We start from the raw sequence: 21,587 nt of genomic DNA, 5'->3' as shown, positions 1-21,587 counted from the left end.
CAACCATCTGAAAGTGGAGGGTAAAAGCCAAGTCCTGACTTTCTAGAAAGAGTTAGCAGCTCAGATGGTCAAGATCGGTCGGGGCTGAGCCCTCTGTGCTGGAGCCCGAAAAATAAGGGCACCTTCCCAGATCCAGGCTCCAGGAACTCAGGGGGAGTGCTGGCCCTGGGATGCTCACCAGAGGCCAGTTTCCTCAGCTTCTACCCCCAGATGAGTTCGGCAGTCAGACCCGTGAGAACAGCTTCCCGGGGTGTTAGTATCCTAAATTGTGTGCAGGGCTTTCAGGTTTAGAAAACAATTTAACGCTATTTCATGCCAACGGCCGGGGCTCGCCGCACCTGTAGCCCAACAGCTAAGCAAGTCCACCTCCTGCGTGAGCCTGAGCTTTGAGAACAAGCCCCATGATGGAGTGGGTTGAGGCCACCTCTGGAGGCCCCCCTCAGTGTTGACTTGAAGTCAGTCTCCCCTAAACCTGAGAGGCCCCTGCCCTTGGGCTGCTTTGTTTAAATATATGTGGGCAAGGATGGGCTCTGGGCTCAGCAAGGCCTCTGTCCATCCGCTGGCCCTGCCTGGGGTGAGCTACAGCACATAAAGCCCAAGCGCTCAAAGGTTAACAATGGCTAATAAAAAAAATCAAAACAGGCTTGGCACAGTGGCTTACACCCGTAATCCCAGTACTTTGGGAGGCCAAGGCAGGAGGATCTCTTGAGGCCAGACCACGAGTTTGAGACCAGCCTGGGCAGTATAGTGAGACCCTATCTCTACAAAAAAAAAAAAAATTTAAATTAGCTGGGCATGGTGGCACATGCCTGTTGTCCTAACTACTAGGGAGGCTGATGTGGGAGGATCATTTGAGCCCAGGAGTTCACGGCTGCAGTGAGCTGTGATTGTGCCCCTGCACTCCAGCCAGTGAGCTGTGATTGTGCCCCTGCACTCCAGCCTGGGCAGCAGAGCTGAGACCCTGTCTCTAAAACAAAACAAACCCAAACAAAAAAATTACAAACCTCCATCCACAAAATCCCAAAGACCTCATCTGCTTATCTAATAATATTATGGATGTGAGTTATTTAAAGGGCATAGGTAGGAGAATGTCTGTGGGTCCTTGATTGACATAAGACCCAGCAACACAGACCCCACACTCACGGGGATGCCCCAGGACCTGCCAGGCCCATGCTTTCACGTTTCTTTCACTTGTTTTCCTTTTGCCCTCTTCTGCCACTGTGTTGCTCCTGTGTTAGCCAAGACCTAGAATACCGGGCATCTTCATGGGAGACTCATTACAGCTTATCTCTATCTGCCTTTCTTTAAAGCCAGCTGAACATACCCAATGCTCTCCCTCTATGGTAAGACCAACCCTCCCGACCATGCTCCCGGCTTCCGTGTCCCCCTCTAACACCCCCACTCTCCCCACCCCGAACTCCAGAGTCCCTGGGAGCCCCGCCTGGCTCTCATTGCATGTGGCCACCGTGTCTGCCGTGTGCCTTGCCTGCCTGTTCCCTTCTCGTGTGAGCTGTGAAGATGCTGTTTGTGCAGTGGTGGTGTTTTACCCCTGAGCTTTCCTTGGGGTGGTAATTCACTGTGATCTTGACTATCTAACAAGCCACTGGGAGAGAATGGGACCCGAGGGCCATTTCCTGTTAAACACCCTGAGGCCTCCACCGGCCAAAGCCTCTGACCTTAATCTGATGTGAGAAATTTGTAGAGGGTACCTATGAGAGCCATGGTAGGGCTCCAGGGTAAGGAGGGAAGAAAGAGGTGCTCTAGCTAGGAGATGGAAGGGCAGACGATGATTCCTATTAATCAGTGTCTGTGGCTCCTAGCTTCCCTGTGCTTCAAGTGAAAGGCCACCATAAAAGGTTTCAGCTGGGATTTGTTACTGAGAGCGTGATTGAATTTCCAGTCACTCCACCCTTGCTACCCCTTGCATTTTTCTAAATTCCTGAAGTCCGTTAAAATTAGGCTACAGCCACTGTTCTGCAGCAAGCTGGAAGCAGAAAAACAAGCTCTGTTGATTGGACCACTCCTGTTGTAGGAGTCTCTGATTCGCGTTGGTTGAAGTGATAAAAGAGATGCCATTCAGTGTGACCTTGAAGCCTCCTTGGCCCAGCCGCCTACAAAAGGCTGCCATTACGCATTTCAAACCGGGCCAAGAATGAGTTTTTAGTAGGACCAGTGGGGTTGATTGACCAAGCCACCAAGTCTGCAGGGCAAGGCAAGCTTGGGTGGGTTGACGTGTTCCCCAGTGCAGCCTGGCCCCGCCTGGCCACAAGGCTGCCACAGGAAAGGCTGAGCCCAGGTGCTCTACCCCGCTTCCTGGGGACTCTGCTTCTGGGATCAGCCGTCTGGATCTGCCTTTTTGCATTGTCATTTGGTTTATTAGAGCAAATTGGTGAGTCCAAATGGCAATGTGTTTATTCTCCTTCTCGAGCAGCATTAGGAAACTGCAGCCACAGGGAAGGGCACGGAACAGGGGAATGGAATTCACACTGCAAGCTTGGTGTTTGGTGTTTTTTGGGTTTTGTTTGTTTGTTTGTTTTGTTTTTTTAACTGAGCAGATCCAGGTGCCCCTGTGGCACCAACTTCTCAAACTCTTGACACTTACAGCTGAAGTTCTCCACTTAAGCTTGTTCTTTTTTTTCTCCTTTCTCAAACACGGTGGAACTGACAGCTGAGTTATAAAATCCTAAGCCGCCTCTGCATACTCCTCTGGGGGAATACAACCTCCTTTTAAGGAGTGAAAATAGAATTTCAAGTAGATATACAGGTGATAGAAATACAAAGATTAAGGGCATCAAGGGCTTCAGAACACACAGGCAGGGCAGAGCTCAGGGCAGGACAGGGCTGCTGCCTTCAGCTCTCAACCCAGCCCCTCAGGTACCCGTGCAGCAGGTCCTGAGACCCACTAGTCTGTCCCCTGCCTTGAGGGGAACAGGAGCCTTAGGAGGAACTGAGGCAGCTCTGATTTTGAAATATAAGAAATATTTTTGCTCTTCTCCTGCCTAGAAGGTCTGGCAAGCAGGAGAGGTCTCTGGCTTGCTTCTGGGCAGAGTGGTGGCTGCCTTTCGGGTCTCCCTGCTACCCTCATAATCTCTTGTCCTGTATAGTGAGGGGAGCAGCCTCTGACACCTCATCAGGGTGGGTCAGAGGAGGCAGTGCAGTTAGAAGGGCTTCAGCGCTGGATATTGCCAGTGAGAGTCTGATCTAGAAATAATTAAAGATAAAAGGCAAGGGAAAGCAAGGAGTGGGGAGGGCCCGGGTGGCCCCAGGAACAACCTGAGCCCTCCCACCTCGCGGGAGGTGTGGACGGGACCAGTAACAGGAAGCCCCGAGGGTCTGTTCTCTCCCGGTGCCCACAGGTCTGGGTGAGCTGCACTAGCTCCGGATTTGGCAGTGGCTCCCTCCTGGGTTCCTGCTCACCAGGCCGGTGTGGGCAGAAGGAGGGCCAAGTGGGGAGTCAGCTCATGTTCTCAGGTTTGGAGGCAGAGGACGGCAGGGCAGCCCGTCCTGCCCCCTGAGCCCTGGCCAGGCATGTGCCTAAGCCCCCAGCCTCCCCCAGGTCCAACAGCAGCAGCCCAAGCACCTCCAGTCACCTTGGCCTGCACTCCACCCTTCCTCCCCTTCACCTTCCCTCTCCCCTTCCCCAGGGCCCCTGAGGTAGACCATGTGCAGAGGCATCACTTGCAAGGGAGGACTCCCCTCCCTTACGCTGCCCCTCTCCCTTCCAGGGTCTTGTGCAGCCTGGAGGGTTGGAGCCTCCTAGAGGCCCCAGGGCAGAGGGGAGTAGGAGGGCAGCAGCGTCAGAGCAAGGGCTGTAAACCAGACCCTCTCCAGCACTGAGTAGCACCCCTAATCCCTCCCGTTGGGGCAGGGACTGTGGAAAGTAGAAGGAGGTGATACAAGGGAAGTGCTGGAGTCCCAAACAGCTGGGGCATGAGGTCCCTTCAGGGAGCAGCCCACCAGGACCCCCAAATCCACGCACACCTACAGCTGGGAGAGAGGCCAGCCACCAACCCACGTCCTCGGAGAGCGCTAGGCTCCACTTAGGACGCAGGACTCTCTGCCCAGACAAACAGGAGAGAGGCTAGGGCTGCTTCCTCGAGGAGCAGTGCAGAGGCTGGGGTTCCCAGGGCAGCTGGCTCTGGGCCTGGAAGATTCCAAAGTATATGGTAGTTCCTGATGGGGTCATCTGTCCTCCATCCAGGGCATTAAGAACTAGGAATGAAGGGGAAGTGGGGAGAATAAAAACACAGGACCACAGCCCAGTGGGCTGGGCACAGTCTAGCTCTGCAGAGACCATGGGGCTGGGCTGTCCACTCATTAAAGTGGGCGGCTGCCCTTCCATCGGAGGGGAACTCTAGTGCAGCAAACCCTGGCCTGCCTTCCGCCACTGCCACTGAGGTCTGTATTTCTCGGAGGGGCCCTCCTGTTCTCACCCCCCTCTTGCTGTGCTAACTGCACCTCCTGTTGCCGACGGGTTCCAGAACGCAGAGGAAAACTCCCGCATCTCCATCACCTTCTTCCGCCTGTTCCGGGTCATGCGCCTGGTGAAGCTGCTGAGCCGTGGGGAGGGCATCCGGACGCTGCTGTGGACCTTCATCAAGTCCTTCCAGGTAGCCGCCCCTCATGTCCTGCGGCCCGGGGATCCCAGGGCTGCTGCCTGGCCCAGAATGCAGCCGACACAGGGAGGAGCCCTCCGTTCTGGGGCCTTGCTCCTTCCTCTGTGTGGCAGAACTCGGCCGCTCTGCCTGGCTCCCTGTTTCCACACTGAGAGGCCTAGACGAAGCGTATGGTTTCCAAGGCAGGCTCAGAGCCCCGGAAGGCCGGGTGCTAAAGGAGGGGTGGGAGCTAAGGGGAGGCGGAAAGGGTCTGCCTTACTTTTAACCATCGTTTATGTCTTTCTCCACAAGAATTTACTGGACAAAGGGGTTTTGTGGTAAGGAACAAACCTGAAAAACACGGGCCTGGACAACCTGGTGACCGCTGTGGCCCTTCGAATTCAGCATTTTCAGAATCTGGCCATCGCCCTCCTCCCTGTAGGCATTTCAGCAGCATCTGCTGACAGCACCTGTTATGTCCTCGGCCAGAGTCGCAGGACCCTGGTGTCCTCCGCTCGGCTAGAGAGGCCCTTCGAATGGGCCCAGGACTGCCTGGCCATGTGAGCAGTTCCTCTGCTCAGCCATTGTTTTCCCGTTAAAACAGAATGACAATCAGCCCTTGCCAGCTCGGAGGAGCTTTTGTAGGTTTGAAGTTAAGGAGAAGCAAAGCGCTTGGGTCACTTGACTTCCCCCAGATGAGTGCAGAACCCGTGAAGGCGGTTTCGTGCTTCCCTGGGCTGGCGGAACGCAGGCTTCTCTCCCCCCACGGAGGGGCCGCTCTCAGCCTTCCCGAGACCAGAATCTGTCAGGGAAGATGGGTTTTGTGTGCCCCACCCTAGCCAGTCCCTGCCTGGGGACAGGGCATACCTGGGCCTGGTCCAGGTGAGGAAAGATGCCCATCCCTGCTCTGCCCCCAGCAGCCTCCTGCCAGGGACTGACCATCCAAAGCTCTCAAGGGAGCTCCCAATGGCCAGGCCTCCTCCGAGCTGCCAGGGCTGACCCCCGCCTAGTGATGAGCTGGGGTTCCTGCACTCCGAGCCCGGCTCGGCCCAGGCTCTGGGGACTCGGAATAGCAGACACCAGCGGAAGCTGGACTGCCGCTGACTCTGTACTTGGGTGCACGCGGAACCCACGGCTGTGAGTAGCCATACTCTCCCTGCCCCTCGACATCTCCTAGGGCTTGGAAGAGGCACAGACTGGGTGACTGCGAGGGCCTGACGGTGGCGCAGGCGTTCGGGCCAGGCAGCCGGCACCTGCTCTGGCGGCACCCTCTAGTGACCGGTGGCCACGGCTGAAGCGGCGCCCGGGAACACAGGCCGGGCCTCCCATCCCGGGGACCATGGCCTCTCCCCAGAAGTCGCGGGGGCTCTGGAAAATTAGTTGTCCGAGTTGCCAGGCAGATAATGCGTTGAGCGAATAGAACGTATGGAACCCAACTCCGTGCAGGGCATTGCACTAAGCACTTTATAAGCCTTAAATCATTTAAACCACGAAACCTCTGAGAGGTCATTATTATTTTTTCCATCTTTCTGATGAGGAGACTGAAGCTCAGAGAAGTTAACTGCCCCAACCTTCATAGACAGAAAGTGGCAGAAACAGGATTTGAACCCATGATCTTTCTTTTAAATGTTTCCTTATTAAATGTTTTCATTGCAATAGTAATACCCGCTCACTACAACTAGTGGGATGGAATTAAGCTGTGTAAAGAAAGGGTGTAACTTGCCACCACCCCACTCCTCCGCAGGTAACCACAGTCAGCTGGGTGCTGTCCTCCATGATTTCTCCTGCCTCGTACAAGCAGACCGCACATGTGTAGTCGGAGGAGGTTTTGCTCATTCTTGATTGTTTTGCCCAGGTAGTGTCGCACTATATCGTTACTCTGCGGCCTGCTTTGAAAACCAAGCTGAAATGGGAAGTCAGTTCCGGTTTCTCAGACCTTCTCGCAGGTTCCCCGTAGTCCGGTGGGACTCTTGGAAGTGTCCCCCAGCCCAAACCGGGCAATAGCTGATGGCTGCAGAGACAGGGATGCGGCGCTCCCTGGGAAGGGGCCCAGCTGGCCTCTGCGCTCCGGCCTCATGGGAGTCTCCTGCACTTCCTTCCAGGCCCTGCCCTATGTGGCCCTCCTGATCGTGATGCTGTTCTTCATCTACGCGGTGATCGGGATGCAGGTAGGGAGGCTTCCACCACGGGACTCCTGGCCTCCTGCTCTGTCTCTCCCCAGTTCCCAGCACCACATTCCCTAACGCCTTCCTCCCTCCCTTCTCCCTTTCATTCCTGACCGTCCCTCTCCTCTCCCTCCTCTTCCATTTTCTGAGGCCCAAAAAGCCACAGGAATTGGAACTTTCCCCAAATGGATCTCCTGTAGGTAACAGGAGAATGTCCAGGTACAGAATACACAGCCCAGAGAGCCTCCCTCCCTGAGGCCTGGGTTCTGCTCTTGGTAGAGGAAAGACACTCTCGAATTATACAAGGGGACAGACACAGCCCCTTCTCAAGAAACAGCAGCAAGGTGTGTCTGTTTGCGTCCAGCACCCCTGTTTGTGTCCAGGTTTGATGGGCCTGAGAATTACCCCAACCAGATTCATTTGAAGCTAATGGCTGAGAGGGAGGGAGGGAAGAAGGAAGCAACGAAGGGCCAAATCAACACAAGGTTCACCGCATCAAACGTGAAGCAGTTTTCTGGGGCCTCCCCTCCCAGGTGCCCACTGCACCTTTCACCGCAAACCTAGGGCTCTCCATTCCCGTCTCAGGGCTCCAGCTTGGGGTCCCAAGGCCAAACTTGGCAGGGCACCCACACTAGCCCAAAGCGCTTACTCGGCCACTCCTTCAGGAAGTCCCCTAATTGCTCATCGCAGAAAGACCCAAGATTCAGTTGCCAAAACCTTGTGAGACTAAAAGAGCTACCTTGATACCTGATAAACGTGGCAGTTTCTAAGATAAGCACGGCTTTAAAAGACCACAAAAAAAAAGGGATTTCGGGAATGCATTAAGCTCGCCCTAGCCTCAGATCACTCACTCCACATCACTCCAAAATGCAAGAACTAAATTTGAAAGAATGCTTGGGCATGCAGAGCTGACATAGCAAAGAAAATAGCGCAGTGCATCCTGTGTCCTGTCAGAAGCAGGATCCCGGTCCCAGCATCCGCCGCTCTCAGCCCCAGCTCCCACTGGGCTGCAGGGACCTTCCTGAGGCTGTGGCCACTTTGATTCTCATGCTTGTCCAGTGTGGGGATTTGGGCTCAGGAGCTGGGTGGGGCAGCAGGTGCCTGCCAGGTTGCATGGGAAGACTATTCAGCTTGTGGTGGCCAGTTCCAGGGACACCTGAGATCCCTGAAGAGACCATTGAACAATGGTGGGAAATCAGGACCTTCTCTGACCACAAGTCACTGAACATCTCTTCCTTCCCTCTCCTAGGTGTTCGGGAAAATTGCCCTGAATGATACCACAGAGATCAACCGGAACAACAACTTTCAGACCTTCCCCCAGGCTGTGCTGCTCCTCTTCAGGTGGGTCCCTGAGAACATAGGTGCACAGATACACACACACCTGCGTGGTGCCACACTGTGGCCTGGTGGTGGAATGAAAGGGAACTGTTTCCCGGGGAGTAGGAAGGGAGAGGATGTGTGCTTGCTGTCTGCCTGACAAGGAGGCCAGTGGTTCCATTGTCATTTATGACAACTTTCCACAGAGCAACCCACTATGCACTGGCACACCTGCCGGAAACCAGCCAAAACCATTAGGGGAGAAAAAGACACATGCTGAAAGCAGCCTGGCTTGGAATCTGAACAGGCCCAAAGCCAACCTGCTGACACGCTTTGCGACCTTAAGCAAGACATCTAACTTCTCTGAACCTCAGTTTTCTCGTCCAATAAGTACAGATATCTATCACTATACCAGCACCTGTGCCATTTGCTGTGCTGGGCGCTTATGTCCACATGCACTGGGCATCATCCTTATTTAATCCTCAACACAATGCTAGCAAACTGAATCCAACAGTACATGAGAGAGAGGATACATCATGATCAAGTGGGTTTCATTCCAGGGATGGTTCAACATATGCACATCAATAAATGTAAGACACCATATTAACAGAATGAAGGAAAAAAGACCCACATGATCATCTCAATAGATGCAGAAAAAGCATTTGACAAAATTCAACATCCTTTCATGATAAAAACTCTCAACAAATTAGGCATAGAAGGATTGTACTGCAACACAATAAAGGCCACATATGACAAGGCCACAGCTAACATCATACTTAGTGGTGAAAAGTTGAAAGCTTTTCCTTTAAGATGAGGAACAAGACAAAGATGCCCAATCTCACCACTTCTATTCAACATAGTACTACTGGAAGTCCTAGCCAGAGCAATCAAGCAAATTTTAAAAAGTTATCCAAACAGGAAAGGAAGAAGCGAAATTTTCTCTGTTTGCTGATGACATGATCTTGTACATAGAACATCCTAAAGACCACCAAAATCTATTACAACTGATAAACTAATTCAGTAAAGTTGCAGGACACAAAATCAACACACAGAAATGAGTAGCATTTATTTACAGTAACAATGAACTATCTGAAAGAGAAATTAAGAAATCAGTCCCTTTTACAATAGCATCAAAAAACTAAAATAAAATACTTAGGAATAAATTTAATGATCTAAACTGAGAACTCATAAAACATTGATAAAAGAAATAGTTGGTGACACAAATAAATGGAAAGATATCTTGCATTCGTGGATTGGAATAATTAATATTGTTAAAATGACCATACTACCCAAAGCAATCTACAAATTCAATGCAATTCCTATCAAAACGCCAATGTCGTTTTTTATGGAAATGGAAAAAACAATCCTAAAATTCATATGGAACCACAAGAGACCCTGAATAGCCAAAGCAATCTTGAGCAAGAAGAACAAAGCTGGAGGCACCACAATGCATGACACAAAAATCTGTTACAAAGCTGTAGTAACCAAAACAGCATGGTACTGGCATAAAAACAGACACATAGAGCAATGGCTCAGGAAAGAAACCTGAGAAATAAACCCACTCATTTACAGCCAACTGATTTTCGACAAAGGTGCCAAGAACACACAGTGGAGAAAGAACGGCCTTGTTAATAAATAGTGTTGCCAAAGAGGAAAAAGGGAATTACTTTCAAAATCATCATTAGCATTAGACTTCTCATTAACAAAAGTATATATGTAATAGAAGACAATGGAATAATGTGTTCAAAATTATGAGGAAAAAGGTATTTTTGAACCTGGCCGTCTATATACAGTCTAATCAGCATTCAAGTAGTCAAGCAAAATAGAGACATTTCCAAGTGTTTAAGAACCCATAAAGTTTACTCCCCAACTTAAGTCTTCCTTGGAGCAATTACTCAGGCTGTACTTCCACAGAATGAAAAATGAATCAAAGAAATAGAATGAGCAGAGTAATGATATGAGCAAAAAATAATGAAGTTTATAGTTATGAGTTATGAACAAGGACATTATAAAGTTTATATAAAGTCTAGATACTTGTTAAGGGGAAAAGGTACAAAACCTTAATGACAATTTGGAAGTAATATTTTATGTTATCTCAACAAGGTAGGAAGTGAGGTGGTAGAATGAGAAACATGAAACCATGCTAAGATTCTTCTCTTATTTGGGGATAAGAATAGATACTGTTTAATTCTGTACATAACTAAGGGAAAAGTGTGTATACATATATATGTTAAAGATTTCAAGGTCAATCACTAAAAAAATAGAAATGGAATGTATACATTCTAAACCACTAGAGGAAAAAAAATGGATGAATAAAACTTAGCAATTCATCAAAAGGAGGGTAAAGCCAAAGTAGAAAAATAAATAAATAAAACATGGAAATTAGAATAATAAAATGAGATGGCAGGAATAAGAACAAACATAATAATTGCTAAACTTATTGAGCTAAAGTTCACTATTAAAACAGATACTCTGATGTTGGCGTCAAGAAATCTAGATCTAGCCTGTTTATAATAGATACAGTAAAACAAAATGGCCTAAAGAAAATGAAAATAAAAGGATGGAAAAACGAATACCACGTAAGGCTCACAATGTAGACGTAATAGTAGCAGTAGCAGAAGAAATAGAATTCCAGGTGAAAGGCATTAAACAAGACAAAGAGGGATTTTATATTGATAAAAGGTATACTCCATCAAAAATATATAACAGCCATAAAACTACATGAGCCTAACAATATAGTTTGGAAATGTATCAATTACATACCAATAGAAGTATAAGGAGAACACACACACACACACACACACACACACACACACACACACACACACAGTAGAAGATTTAATACAGGTAGAGCATGACAGATCAAATAGACCAAAATAGAAGAAAGGGTAAAGAATATCTAAATAATACAATTAACAGACTTGAACTTACAGATTTATACTCAATAAATGGCCAAAAAAACACATTCTTTTTAAACACCTCAGAAACATTCACAAAAATTGGCCAAGATTTAAGTCACAAAGAATTTAACAAATTCTAAAACTGCTCGCTCTTTGATATAGCAAAATTAGAAATTAGCCATAAAAACAAAAACCCCTCCAAAATCTACTTAAAAATTTGGCACTCTTCTTAGTAACTCAAAGCTGAAACTACAATCTACAGTCATGCACCACATGATGACATTTCAGCCAATGACAGACTGCCTAAAATTACAATGGAGCTGAAAAATTCCTATCACCCAGTGACGCTGTAGCATCATAACGCAGCGCACTGCCTTACTCAGGTGTTCGTGGTGCTGCCAGTCATATAAAAGTATGGCACATACAATTATGGTACAGTACAGAATATTTGATAATGAGAATAAATGACTGTCACTGGTTTATGTATTTACTGCACTATACTTTTATCATTATTTTGCAGTGTACTGTTTCTACTTTTTTTTTTTTTTGAGACGGAGTCTCGCTGTGTCGCCCAGGCTGGAGTGCAGTGGCGCAATCTCGGCTCACTGCAAGCTCCACCTCCCGGGTTCATGCCATTCTTCTGCCTCAGCCTCTCCGAGTAGCTGGGACTACAGGCGCCCGCCACCACGCCTGGCCAATTTTTTTGTATTTTTTGTAGAGACGGGGTTTCACCGTGGTCTCGATCTCCTGACCTCGTGATCCGCCTGCCTCGGCCTCCCAAAGTGCTGGGATTACAAGCGTGAGCCACCGTCTACTTATTTTTTTTAAGTTAACCGTAAAACAGCCTTAGGCAGGTCCTGCAGGAGGTATTCCAGAAGAAGGTATTGTTATCATAGGAGATGACAGCTCCATGCATGTTACTGCCCCTGAAGACCTTCCAATGGGACAAGATGTGGAGGTGGAAGACAGTGATGCTGATGATCCTGACCCTGTGTAGGCCTAGGCTAATGTGTGGGTTTGTGTCTTAGCTTTTAACAAAAAACTAAAAAAAAAAAAAAAAAGTTTAATAGAGAAAAACATAAAATAAGGATATAAAGAAAAATGTTCTGTACAGCTGTACAATGCGTTTTAAGCTGTGTTATTAAAAGAGTCCAGAAGTTAAAAAAAATTTAAAAATTTATAAAGTAAAAATGTTACATTAAGCTGAAGTTAATTTATTACTGAAGAAAGAAAAGTATTTTTTATAAATTTGTGTAGCCTAAGTGTATAGTGTTTCTGGTCTCCAGTGGTGTACGGTACACATGTCCTAGGCCTTCACATTCACTCACCACTCACTCACTGCCCCACCCAGAACAGCTTTCAGTCCTGCAAGCTCCACTCATGGTATGTGCCCTCTACAGGTGCACCATATTTCAATCTTTTTTACTGTTCCTTTTTTACTGTTCCTTTTCAGTGTTTAGATATGTTTAGATTCACAAATACTTACCACTGTGTTCCAGTTTCCTGCAATATTCAGCACAGTCACATGCTGTATAGGCTTGTGGCCTAGGAGCAGTAGGCTGTACCATAGAACTGAGGTGTGTAACAGCTATGGCATCTAGGTTTGTGTGAGTCCACTCTATGCTGTTTGCACAACAGAATTGCCTAACCATGCATCTCCCCATTGTTAAGTGACACAGGACTGTACTTAGAAATGAGAGCCAGAGCACCATATCTTAAATGTATGAGATGCATCAATCAACACCAAAGAAAAATTTCAGAGCCTAAAATTTATTTACTTATTTATTTTAAAAGATGTATATTAAATAAGCTAATAGATGGGGAAAAGAATAGTAAAATAATCCCAGAATATGAAGGAATGCATCTTTAAAAATAATAGCATAAATAAAATATGGATTTTATCAATAAACCCTAAAGCTGATCCTTTGAAAAGACCAATAAACAGACAAACCATCAAATCTAATTTTTTTTAAAAAAACACAACAACATCAGAAATGCAAAAAGCAACATAATTACAGATGTGGAAGTGATAAGAGAATGATAAGAGTGATAAGAATGATAAGAGAATTTCATGCCTCTGTTTTGTGGCACCTCAGAGGTGATCAGCTACTTCAAGATGAAGCAGAAGGTCTCCTTCCCAGCCAGTGGCTGCCAGAAACTCATTGAAATGGACGGTGAATGCAAACCATACCTTTTATGAGAAGCATATGGCCTCAGAAGTAGCCAGTGCCACTCTGGGTGAAGAATGGAAGACTTATGTGGGTCGAATCAATGCTACAAATGACAAGCGAGGTTTCCCTATGAAGCAGTGTGTCCTGACCTGTGGTTGTGTCCACCTGCTACTGCATACAGAGCATTCAGTTATAGACCAAGGAGAACTGGAGAAGGAAAGCACAGATTGTTCAGGGTTGCGTTGTGGGTGCCAATCTGACTTCTTAATTTGGTTTTTGTAAACAAAGATGGGGGAGAGAGAAAGACATTTCTAGACTGACTGATACTACTGTGCCTATTCACCTGGGGTCCACATGAGATGGCACAGTCCAATAGCTTTTCATTCTCCAGAAACATGATGTCCACCAGTGAGTAAGCCCCTAAACAAAGGACGTCAGGAACCCAGGACCAAAGCACCCAAGACTCCGCATCTTCTTACTCCACATGTCCTGCAACACAAATGCTGACGTATTGCTCTGAAGAAACGGAACACTAAAAAAATAATAATAATAAATAAATAAATAAATAAATAAGGCCAGGTGCGGTGGCTCACACCTATAATCCCAGCATTTTGGAAGGCCGAGGCAGGTGGATCATGAGGTCAGGAGTTCGAGACCAGCCTGGCCAAGATGATGAAACCCCGTCTCTACTAAAAATACAAAAATTAGCCAGGCACGGTGGTGGGCACCTGTAATCCCAGCTACTTGGGAGGCTGAGGCAGGAGAATCGCTTGAACCTGGGAGGTGGAGGTTGCAGTGAGCCGAGATTGTTCCACTGCACTGTAGCCTGGGCGACAGAGCAAGACTCTGTCTCAGATAGATAGATAGATAGATAGATAGATAGATAGATAGATAGATAGATAAAATAAATAAATAAATAAATACATACATACATACATACATGGAAGAGGTTAAACAATGTGCTAAACTTTTGGCCAACAGAATGAAGGAGACCAAAGAAAAATGCCAGGAACAGATTTCCAAGACATGGAGGCTATGCTCACTGAGAGCTTCTGAGTCTGTCGAGAATAAGATTTTCACCAGGCACGGCAGCTCACACCTGTAATCCCAGCAACTTGGGAGGCTGAGGTGGGAGGATCAGTTAAGACCAGGAGTATGAGACCAGCCTGAGCAACACAGCAAAACCCCATCTCTAAAAATAAAAATATTAGCCAGGTGTGGTGCCATGTGCCTGTAGTCCCGGCTACTTGAGAAGCTGTGGCGGGAGGATCACTTGGGCCCGGGAGTTTGAGGTTACAGTGAGCTAAGATGGCTTCATTGCACTCCGGCCTGGGTGACGAAGTGACATCCCATCTCTAAACACACACACACACACACACACACACACCCCACAAGATTTTTCTAAGAGTAGCAGACAAATAATATCAGACTTTAAAAAAGAAGACAGAGAACATCATGAAAAAATATGCCAATATATTTGAAAACCTAAATGAAGCAGATGCTTTTATGTAGAAAATAAGAATTATAAAATTGTCTTAAGAATTAAAAAAAAAAAAAACTACAACAAATTGAAAAGGTAGTCAAAAATTTAGCCTTTGAAAAGGCCCAAGATTCAATATTTTTATTTGTGAGGTCTACCAGACTATCAAGGAGTGGATCATTCCAATGTTATATTAACTTTCCAGGAACAGAAAGATGTAGAAAACCTCTTCACTCACTCCATAAGGCTAATATAAAGCTAATGCCAATAAGAACAAGAGGAAAAAGCAAGCAGTTATAAATATGAAAATATGTACACATAACTGTCATTGTTTGCAGACAACAGGCTAATTCAAGTAGAAAATCCATGCAAATTAACTAAAAACCCTTTATGACAATAGAATTAATAAAGTGGAAGATTAAAAGATTAACAAAGAAAAATAATTGCTTTCCTGTACTGGTAATAACTAATTAGTAAATGTAATAGACAAGATCTTATGCTATCACTTTTTCAATATTATCATTTTGTAACTCTTACCCAATAAAATAAGACAGCAAAGGCCGGGCGCAGTGGCTCACGCCTGTAATCCCAGCACTTTGGGAGGCCAAGGCAGGCGGATCACGAGGTCAGGAGATCGAGACCATCCTGGCTAACACGGTGAAACCCCGTCTCTACTAAAAATACAAAAAATTAGTCGGGCGTAGTAGCAGGCACCTGTAGTCCCAGCTAGTCGGGAGGCTGAGGCGGGAGAATCGCTTGAACCCAGGAGATGGAGGTTGTAGTGAGCCAAGATTGCGCCACTGCACTCCAGTCTGGGGGACAGAGCAAGACCCCATCTCAAAAAAAAAAAAAAAAAAAAAAAAAACCAAGACAGGAAAAATAAATCAAAGAATCGAAGGATAAGAATTGGAGAGGAAGAAACAAAATTAAATGCCAAAAAAATTGATTGCCTGTGTATATATACAAGAAAAATTACAGAAAATTGCTAAAACTAATAGGAGAGTTCAGCAAATCTTCTGTAATATGAAACAATTGCATTCCCTCTATATCAGCAGCAAATGGATATAGCTTTTAAAATATAATGTTGAAACTATACAATTTTAAATGTACAACAAAATAAAAGGAGAGATACACCACATTTCTGGCCAGGAGACTTAATATCATAAAGATGTCAGGATTCCCCAAATTAATCGATATCTCAGTGCAATTCTAATAAGACTCCCAACAGGATTACTCATAGAGCCCGAAACTGATTCTACGGCGTCTGTGGAATAGAAAAAGAAACTGAATAACCAAGACAAATGTTGAAGAACAACAGGTTGAAGGACTCCTGCACTGTGAGAGGGCAGGACTTACTATAAGGCAACTTACTACGAAAACAACACGGTACTTCTGTACCAAGATAAACAAATAAACCTGAGGAATGGAATGAAAAGGCTAGAACAAGACCGACACACCTACGGAAATACAACTTATGGCAGAAGAAATGTTTCAATTAAGTAGGTGAAGATGTACTATTCAATAAATAGTATTAACAAAATGACTTATCTATACAGAAAAAAATAAAAGCATATTTCTACCTCATATCAAACATGAAAATAAATTTCAGGTTAATAAGTTATTGTGGAAAAACAAAACTTTAGAACCTTTAGAAGAACATAGAAAAGAATGTCTTTATGACCTAAAATAGAGAAGGATTTTTTAAACATGACGCAAAAAACACAAAACATAGAGGAAAAAACTATAAATTTGACCTCATTGAAATAAAAAACTTAGATTCACCAAAACACACTGTAAATAATACCAGAGACAATCCACAAATTGGAAGAAGATATTTCTGATGCATATAACTAACAAAGTGTCAAGAATAGACTTGAAACCGCCATGAGACACCACCTTACTCCTGCAAGAATGGCTGTAATTTAAAAAATAAAAAATAATAGATGCTGGCGTGGATGTGGTGAAAAGGGAACACTTTTACCCTGCTGGTGGGAATGTAAACTGGTACAGCCACTGTGGAAAACAGTACGGAGATTCCTTAAAAAAGTAAAAGTAGACCTACCATTCCATCCAGCAATCCCACTCCTGGGTATCTATCCAGAGGAAAAGAAGTCATTATGTGAAAGAGACACCTGCACACACACACATTTATAGCAGCACCATTTGCAAAATGATGTAATGGACTTTGGGGACTCGGGGAAGGGTGGGAGGATGGTCAGGGATAAAAGACTACTGCTTGGGTGATGGGTGCAGCGAAATCTCAGAAATCACCACTGAAAGACTTGTCCGTGTAAGCAAAAACCACCTGTTCCCAAAAAACTACTGAAAATTTTAAAAAGGAATAGAGAATACAGTATGTTTTGTTTTGTTTTGTTTTGTTTTTTTGAGACAGAGTCTCTGTCTGTCGCCCAGGCTGGAGTGCAGTGGCATGATCTCGGCTCACTGCAAACTCCGCCTCTTGGGTTCATGCCATTCTCCTGCCTCAGCCTCCCGAGTAGCTGGGACTACAGGCACCCGCCACCACGCCCGGCTAATTTTTGTATTTTTAGTAGAGACGAGGTTTCACCATGTTAGCCAGGATGGTCTCCATCTCCTGACCTCATGATCCGCCCACCTCGGCCTCCCAAAGTGCTGGGATTACATGTGTGAGCCATGGCGCCCGGCTAGAGAATAGAGTATCTCAAGCACCCTACAAACGAACAGGAAGACAACCTGAATCAAACAAGCAAAAACATGAACATGCAATTTAATGGAAGATAAAATTTAAATTTTCAACCCACTAATCATTTTATAACCAAATTAAAACAGCAATGACTTATTATCTCACACAAATTATATGAGCAACATTTAAAACAATTCACTAATGAACTGATGAGTTTGTACAGTAGTGTCATTTCTCCTACACTGGTAATACGAGTCTAAGTTGGACAAACCCTTGGAGGTCATGGAATATCTAGTAGAAATGAAGACACATGTACTTTAACTGGCAATTTCACTTCTAAGTGGATACCCAAGATATAAATCTGCATGTTTACTGCAGTGTTATTTGCACTAGTAAAAGAAAAAGACGAAAAACCTACATGTTCCTTAACAGGACAGTGGATTTTTTTACGGTAAGTTCATAGAGCATACTCCTATACAGCAGTTAAGGTGAATGAACTGCAACTGAAATACATCCAAAGGGCTAAGTCTCAAAAACATCACATGGATTGCAAAAACAGCAAGTTTTCGGAAAAGGTGCAATTTGTTACTGTTCATTTAAAATTTTAAAATCTTCAAAATAATGCTATGTGTTTCATATTTAGCAAACATATCAGAGCATTCGGGGAATGATGCATCAAGTTCATTTTAGTAACTCCCTCTGGGGAAGGAGGAAAGGGACAGGTGGGGAGGGATGCAGAGGGCCCTCCTTGGCATCTGTAGGATGGGCTGCATGAATGTGGCTCTCCCTCCCCTCCAGGTGTGCCACTGGGGAGGCCTGGCAGGACATCATGCTGGCCTGCATGCCAGGCAAGAAGTGTGCCCCGGAGTCTGAGCCCAGCAACAGCACGGAGGGTGAAACGCCCTGTGGCAGCAGCTTTGCTGTCTTCTACTTCATCAGCTTCTATATGCTCTGTGCCTTCCTGGTAAGCCAAGGGGGAACTCAACAGCCAGCAGCCATGAGTGCCCAGTTCCAGGGCAGCCTGAACTCTCCATCTCTGCAGCTCATGGTCAGGGCAACCGTATCAGAGGAGCTGGCTTGGGAAGACTAAGTTGGCAGGAGTATCCAGCCACATGGAGAGAAAGGCAGAAAGCCCTGGGCCAGAGTGAGCTCCACCAGCATCTTGCTTGTCTGTTTTTGGCTCTTGTCATGGTGGCATTGTCCTAGAGGACAACAGGGACATGTGGGGCCTAGAAAGAACTATACTTTTTTGGCATCTTGCTGAGGAGTGAGGAAAAGGGGCTAAAGTCCCCCTCTGTCCTGCACAGCCCTGCCCAGCAGCTCGGTAGGAGGGAAGCTGTCCAGCCCACGTGTGGGTTCATCACACAAAACTTTCAGGGAAGCTGTGTCAAGTTTATGTCCAAAAGACCCCAGGTTCTAAGGCTGGTAGGATGGATTACTGGTCTTTAGAAATGTTGGCTTCTGCCATCAGTAGGCCCCAGCTGGCAAGGGAGTTCCAGAGGCAGGTGTGTAGGAAGGTCTTCTCACAGCACCTCATTGTACTGTTCCCCACAGATCATCAACCTCTTTGTAGCTGTCATCATGGACAACTTTGACTACCTGACAAGGGACTGGTCCATCCTTGGTCCCCACCACCTGGATGAGTTTAAAAGAATCTGGGCAGAGTATGACCCTGAAGCCAAGTAAGTTCCCAGAGGGAGATCCTGATTCCCCAAGCTGAGAGAGGGTATAGCTGACCATACCTGCAGGAGGGGCTCAAGGTTGGCCAACACTGGGTGGGTCAGTTAGAAACACTGGACTGCATCAAACCCTAGGGTGAAAGGTCAAGGGCCAGCAGGAGGAGGCCCGGTACCTTCAATTAAGTCAAGAATATATCTACTAGATTGGGTGCGGTGGCTCACACCTGTAATCCCAGCATTTTAGAAGGCAAAGGTAGTTGAATCACTCGAGGCCAGGAGTTCAAGACCAGCCTGGCCAACATAGTAAACCCCATCTCTACTGAAAATACAAAAATTAGCCGGACATGGTGGCACATGCCTATAATCCCAGCTATGCGGGAGGCCAACGCATGAGAATTGCCTGAACCCGGGAGGCGGAGGTTGCAGTGAGCTGAGATCACACCACTGCACTCCAGCCTGGGCGACAGAGCAAGACTCCATCTAAAAAAGAAAGAAAATAGTATATCTACTATATTCAGTTGAATGGAAGGATAGGAAATTCTAGTATCAGGAATAACTAGTAAGTGTTCAAGTTAGGATAGGTAGGGCCGGGGAAAATCTTGACTCCATTCCCGCTTCTGGTCTAAAGATCAGTCACATTCGGCTGACCCTCAGTAAATACCTTTTGATCAGAAGGTTAGTTCATTCAATCAGCAAGTACATATTGAGAATTTTGTTGCACTGCTAAAATCCCTTCCACCTTGAACATAGCATGGGCAGAAAATTATTCATTAAAATCTAAACACGTGTATATGTATATTGGTTCGGGGCTGTGTCATGCAAGTCTGCAGCTCTGCACTGAGTGTGACTAATATGGCCACCACACTGTGCAGTGTTGCCCATACGAGTGGGCCCTACCCCTCAGGTGCATGCGTCCTGGGCTGCTGGCAGAGACCATGGCTCTCTGATGCCATGTCCCTCCTCTCCTTTCTCTTCTAGGGGTCGTATCAAGCACCTGGATGTGGTGACCCTCCTCCGGCGGATTCAGCCCCCACTAGGTTTTGGGAAGCTGTGCCCTCACCGCGTGGCTTGCAAAGTAAGAGATAACTGGGTTCGTGGGAGGAAGAGAGAAAATAGGGGAGGTGAAGTGCCCATTTCTTGTGATCCTTTAAGGGAATGAACATACTAGTTTATGTGCCTAAAGATTACATTTTAAGGGTCCTTCCAGCTCTAAATTCTCAGACTCTATGAGGGAATAACAGAGTGAATGCCTCCTGTCCTACTGAGCCAGGGGCCCAGTCCTGGATAAAGGCCTTGTTCAGCCCATCCCACTGCACCATCCAGGCATCCTGGGGAGGGAGACTTCCCAGCCTACGCTAGAGGGTTTTGGCATTCTTTTCCTGGAGTTGGAGGGCCATTAGAAAGCCCAGGCATTGCCTTCAGGGGTCTGTGAGTCCTAAAATTGTACATAAAATCACTAAAATACAAAGTTTACCAGGGAGAGGATTTCTCACTTTAATCGGGTTCCTTAGTGAGACCATGACCCCCCAAAAAAGTGTCGTTTCCATTTCTCCCCTCCTCTCCACCGTGGCGATTCTGCGTTCCTTGTTGGGGCAATAATGAGCTGACAGAGAGCTGGGAGAAGGGAGACCAGAGGGCTTGAGAGAGGAGGAAACTCAGATGGCAGGAGGATTCAGCTCTATGAGAATCCACTCATGGAAAATGCAGATTGAGGGAACCTAGAACCTTCTACTTGTGCTCTGTTCACTGAGTTTCTTCTCATTTGTATTTGTGCCTCCACTTTGCCCCCCCTAAAAAAAAAAAACAGATTTTAAGAGATTTTCAAGGGCATAGAAAATATCAGAAAAAAAGGAGTATAAAATAAATGCAAGGTACAAACACCATGCAAGGCGAGGGTGGGGAGGGGTGCAGCCTGGAGGGGGCTAAAGTGTATCCGTTGTGGCCTCTGGATGGGCCTGGGCAGGCTGAAGCCTGGGTGCGAAACGTTCCAGTGGCCACGATACAGTTCACACCATCCATGAGGCTCACCAAGATCTGGTCACTCAGGAAAAGTGTAACCCTTCCTTCCAGACACTGAGATTAGCAGGAGGTCACCGTGTGAGCTGATGAATAGCCCCCCTTGAGCATGCCCTTGGCATGGACGCCGTGGTGAGCTTCACACTGCGCTTGCTCATCATGACCCAGTGCGTGCTGAAGGCCTCACACCAGAACTCAGTACCAGGGAAGCCTGTTCTGGGGGTGTGCTAGGAAAGAAGAGGGCAAGACAGCCCTATCCAGTGTCAGCAAGCTTCTGCTCCAGCTTGATGCAGAAGCATATTTGTCAATACACAGAGAGGACACGCAGCATCTCCTGCAGGCAGAGCTCCTGTGATCCTTTCTCTTCTCTGGGCTACGAAGACTGCTGCCTGGCAGGTGGGCTCCCAGCACGTGCTGGCGTTCAGCCGGTCTTTGCTGCCAGTGAAGAGTACACCCGCACGCCTCAGCAGACTTTCGAGCAGGGCGCAAAGTTGGGTGGCCCTCACATCCTTTTGTGGAAGTGAGGGCCTAATGAGGACAAATTTCATACCTCTCCCACTCCGTGAGGATCAAAAGTAGTTGTGGCAAAGGCAAGATTCTCC

At 46.6% G+C, this 21,587-nt stretch overlaps 1 protein-coding gene across 22 annotated transcripts in view; it reads left to right on the top strand.

Moving 5' to 3' along the window:
- LOC129483539 (voltage-dependent L-type calcium channel subunit alpha-1C) overlaps positions 1 to 21,587 on the top strand; it is a 630,682-nt gene that overhangs the window by 586,106 nt on the left and 22,989 nt on the right. For 16 of the 22 annotated variants that reach the window (XM_055281126.2, XM_055281120.2, XM_055281110.2 and 13 more), the window contains 7 exons: positions 1,311 to 1,343; positions 4,482 to 4,610; positions 6,698 to 6,763; positions 8,010 to 8,101; positions 18,089 to 18,254; positions 18,845 to 18,972; positions 19,948 to 20,044. In XM_055281126.2, the coding sequence (XP_055137101.1) occupies positions 1,311 to 1,343; positions 4,482 to 4,610; positions 6,698 to 6,763; positions 8,010 to 8,101; positions 18,089 to 18,254; positions 18,845 to 18,972; positions 19,948 to 20,044 (711 nt within the window). Of the gene's footprint in view, positions 1 to 1,310; positions 1,344 to 4,415; positions 4,611 to 6,697; positions 6,764 to 8,009; positions 8,102 to 18,088; positions 18,255 to 18,844; positions 18,973 to 19,947; positions 20,045 to 21,587 lie in introns of all 22 variants that reach the window. The other 6 variants (XM_055281127.2, XM_063639851.1, XM_055281119.2 and 3 more) reach the window with 2 other exon arrangements.

The sequence above is a fragment of the Symphalangus syndactylus genome, chromosome 5 (assembly GCF_028878055.3).
Source record: "Symphalangus syndactylus isolate Jambi chromosome 5, NHGRI_mSymSyn1-v2.1_pri, whole genome shotgun sequence".
Lineage (NCBI taxonomy): Eukaryota > Metazoa > Chordata > Mammalia > Primates > Hylobatidae > Symphalangus > Symphalangus syndactylus.
The sequence above is the reverse complement of the archived record's forward strand: the minus strand, read 5'-3'. Positions and strand labels throughout refer to the sequence as shown.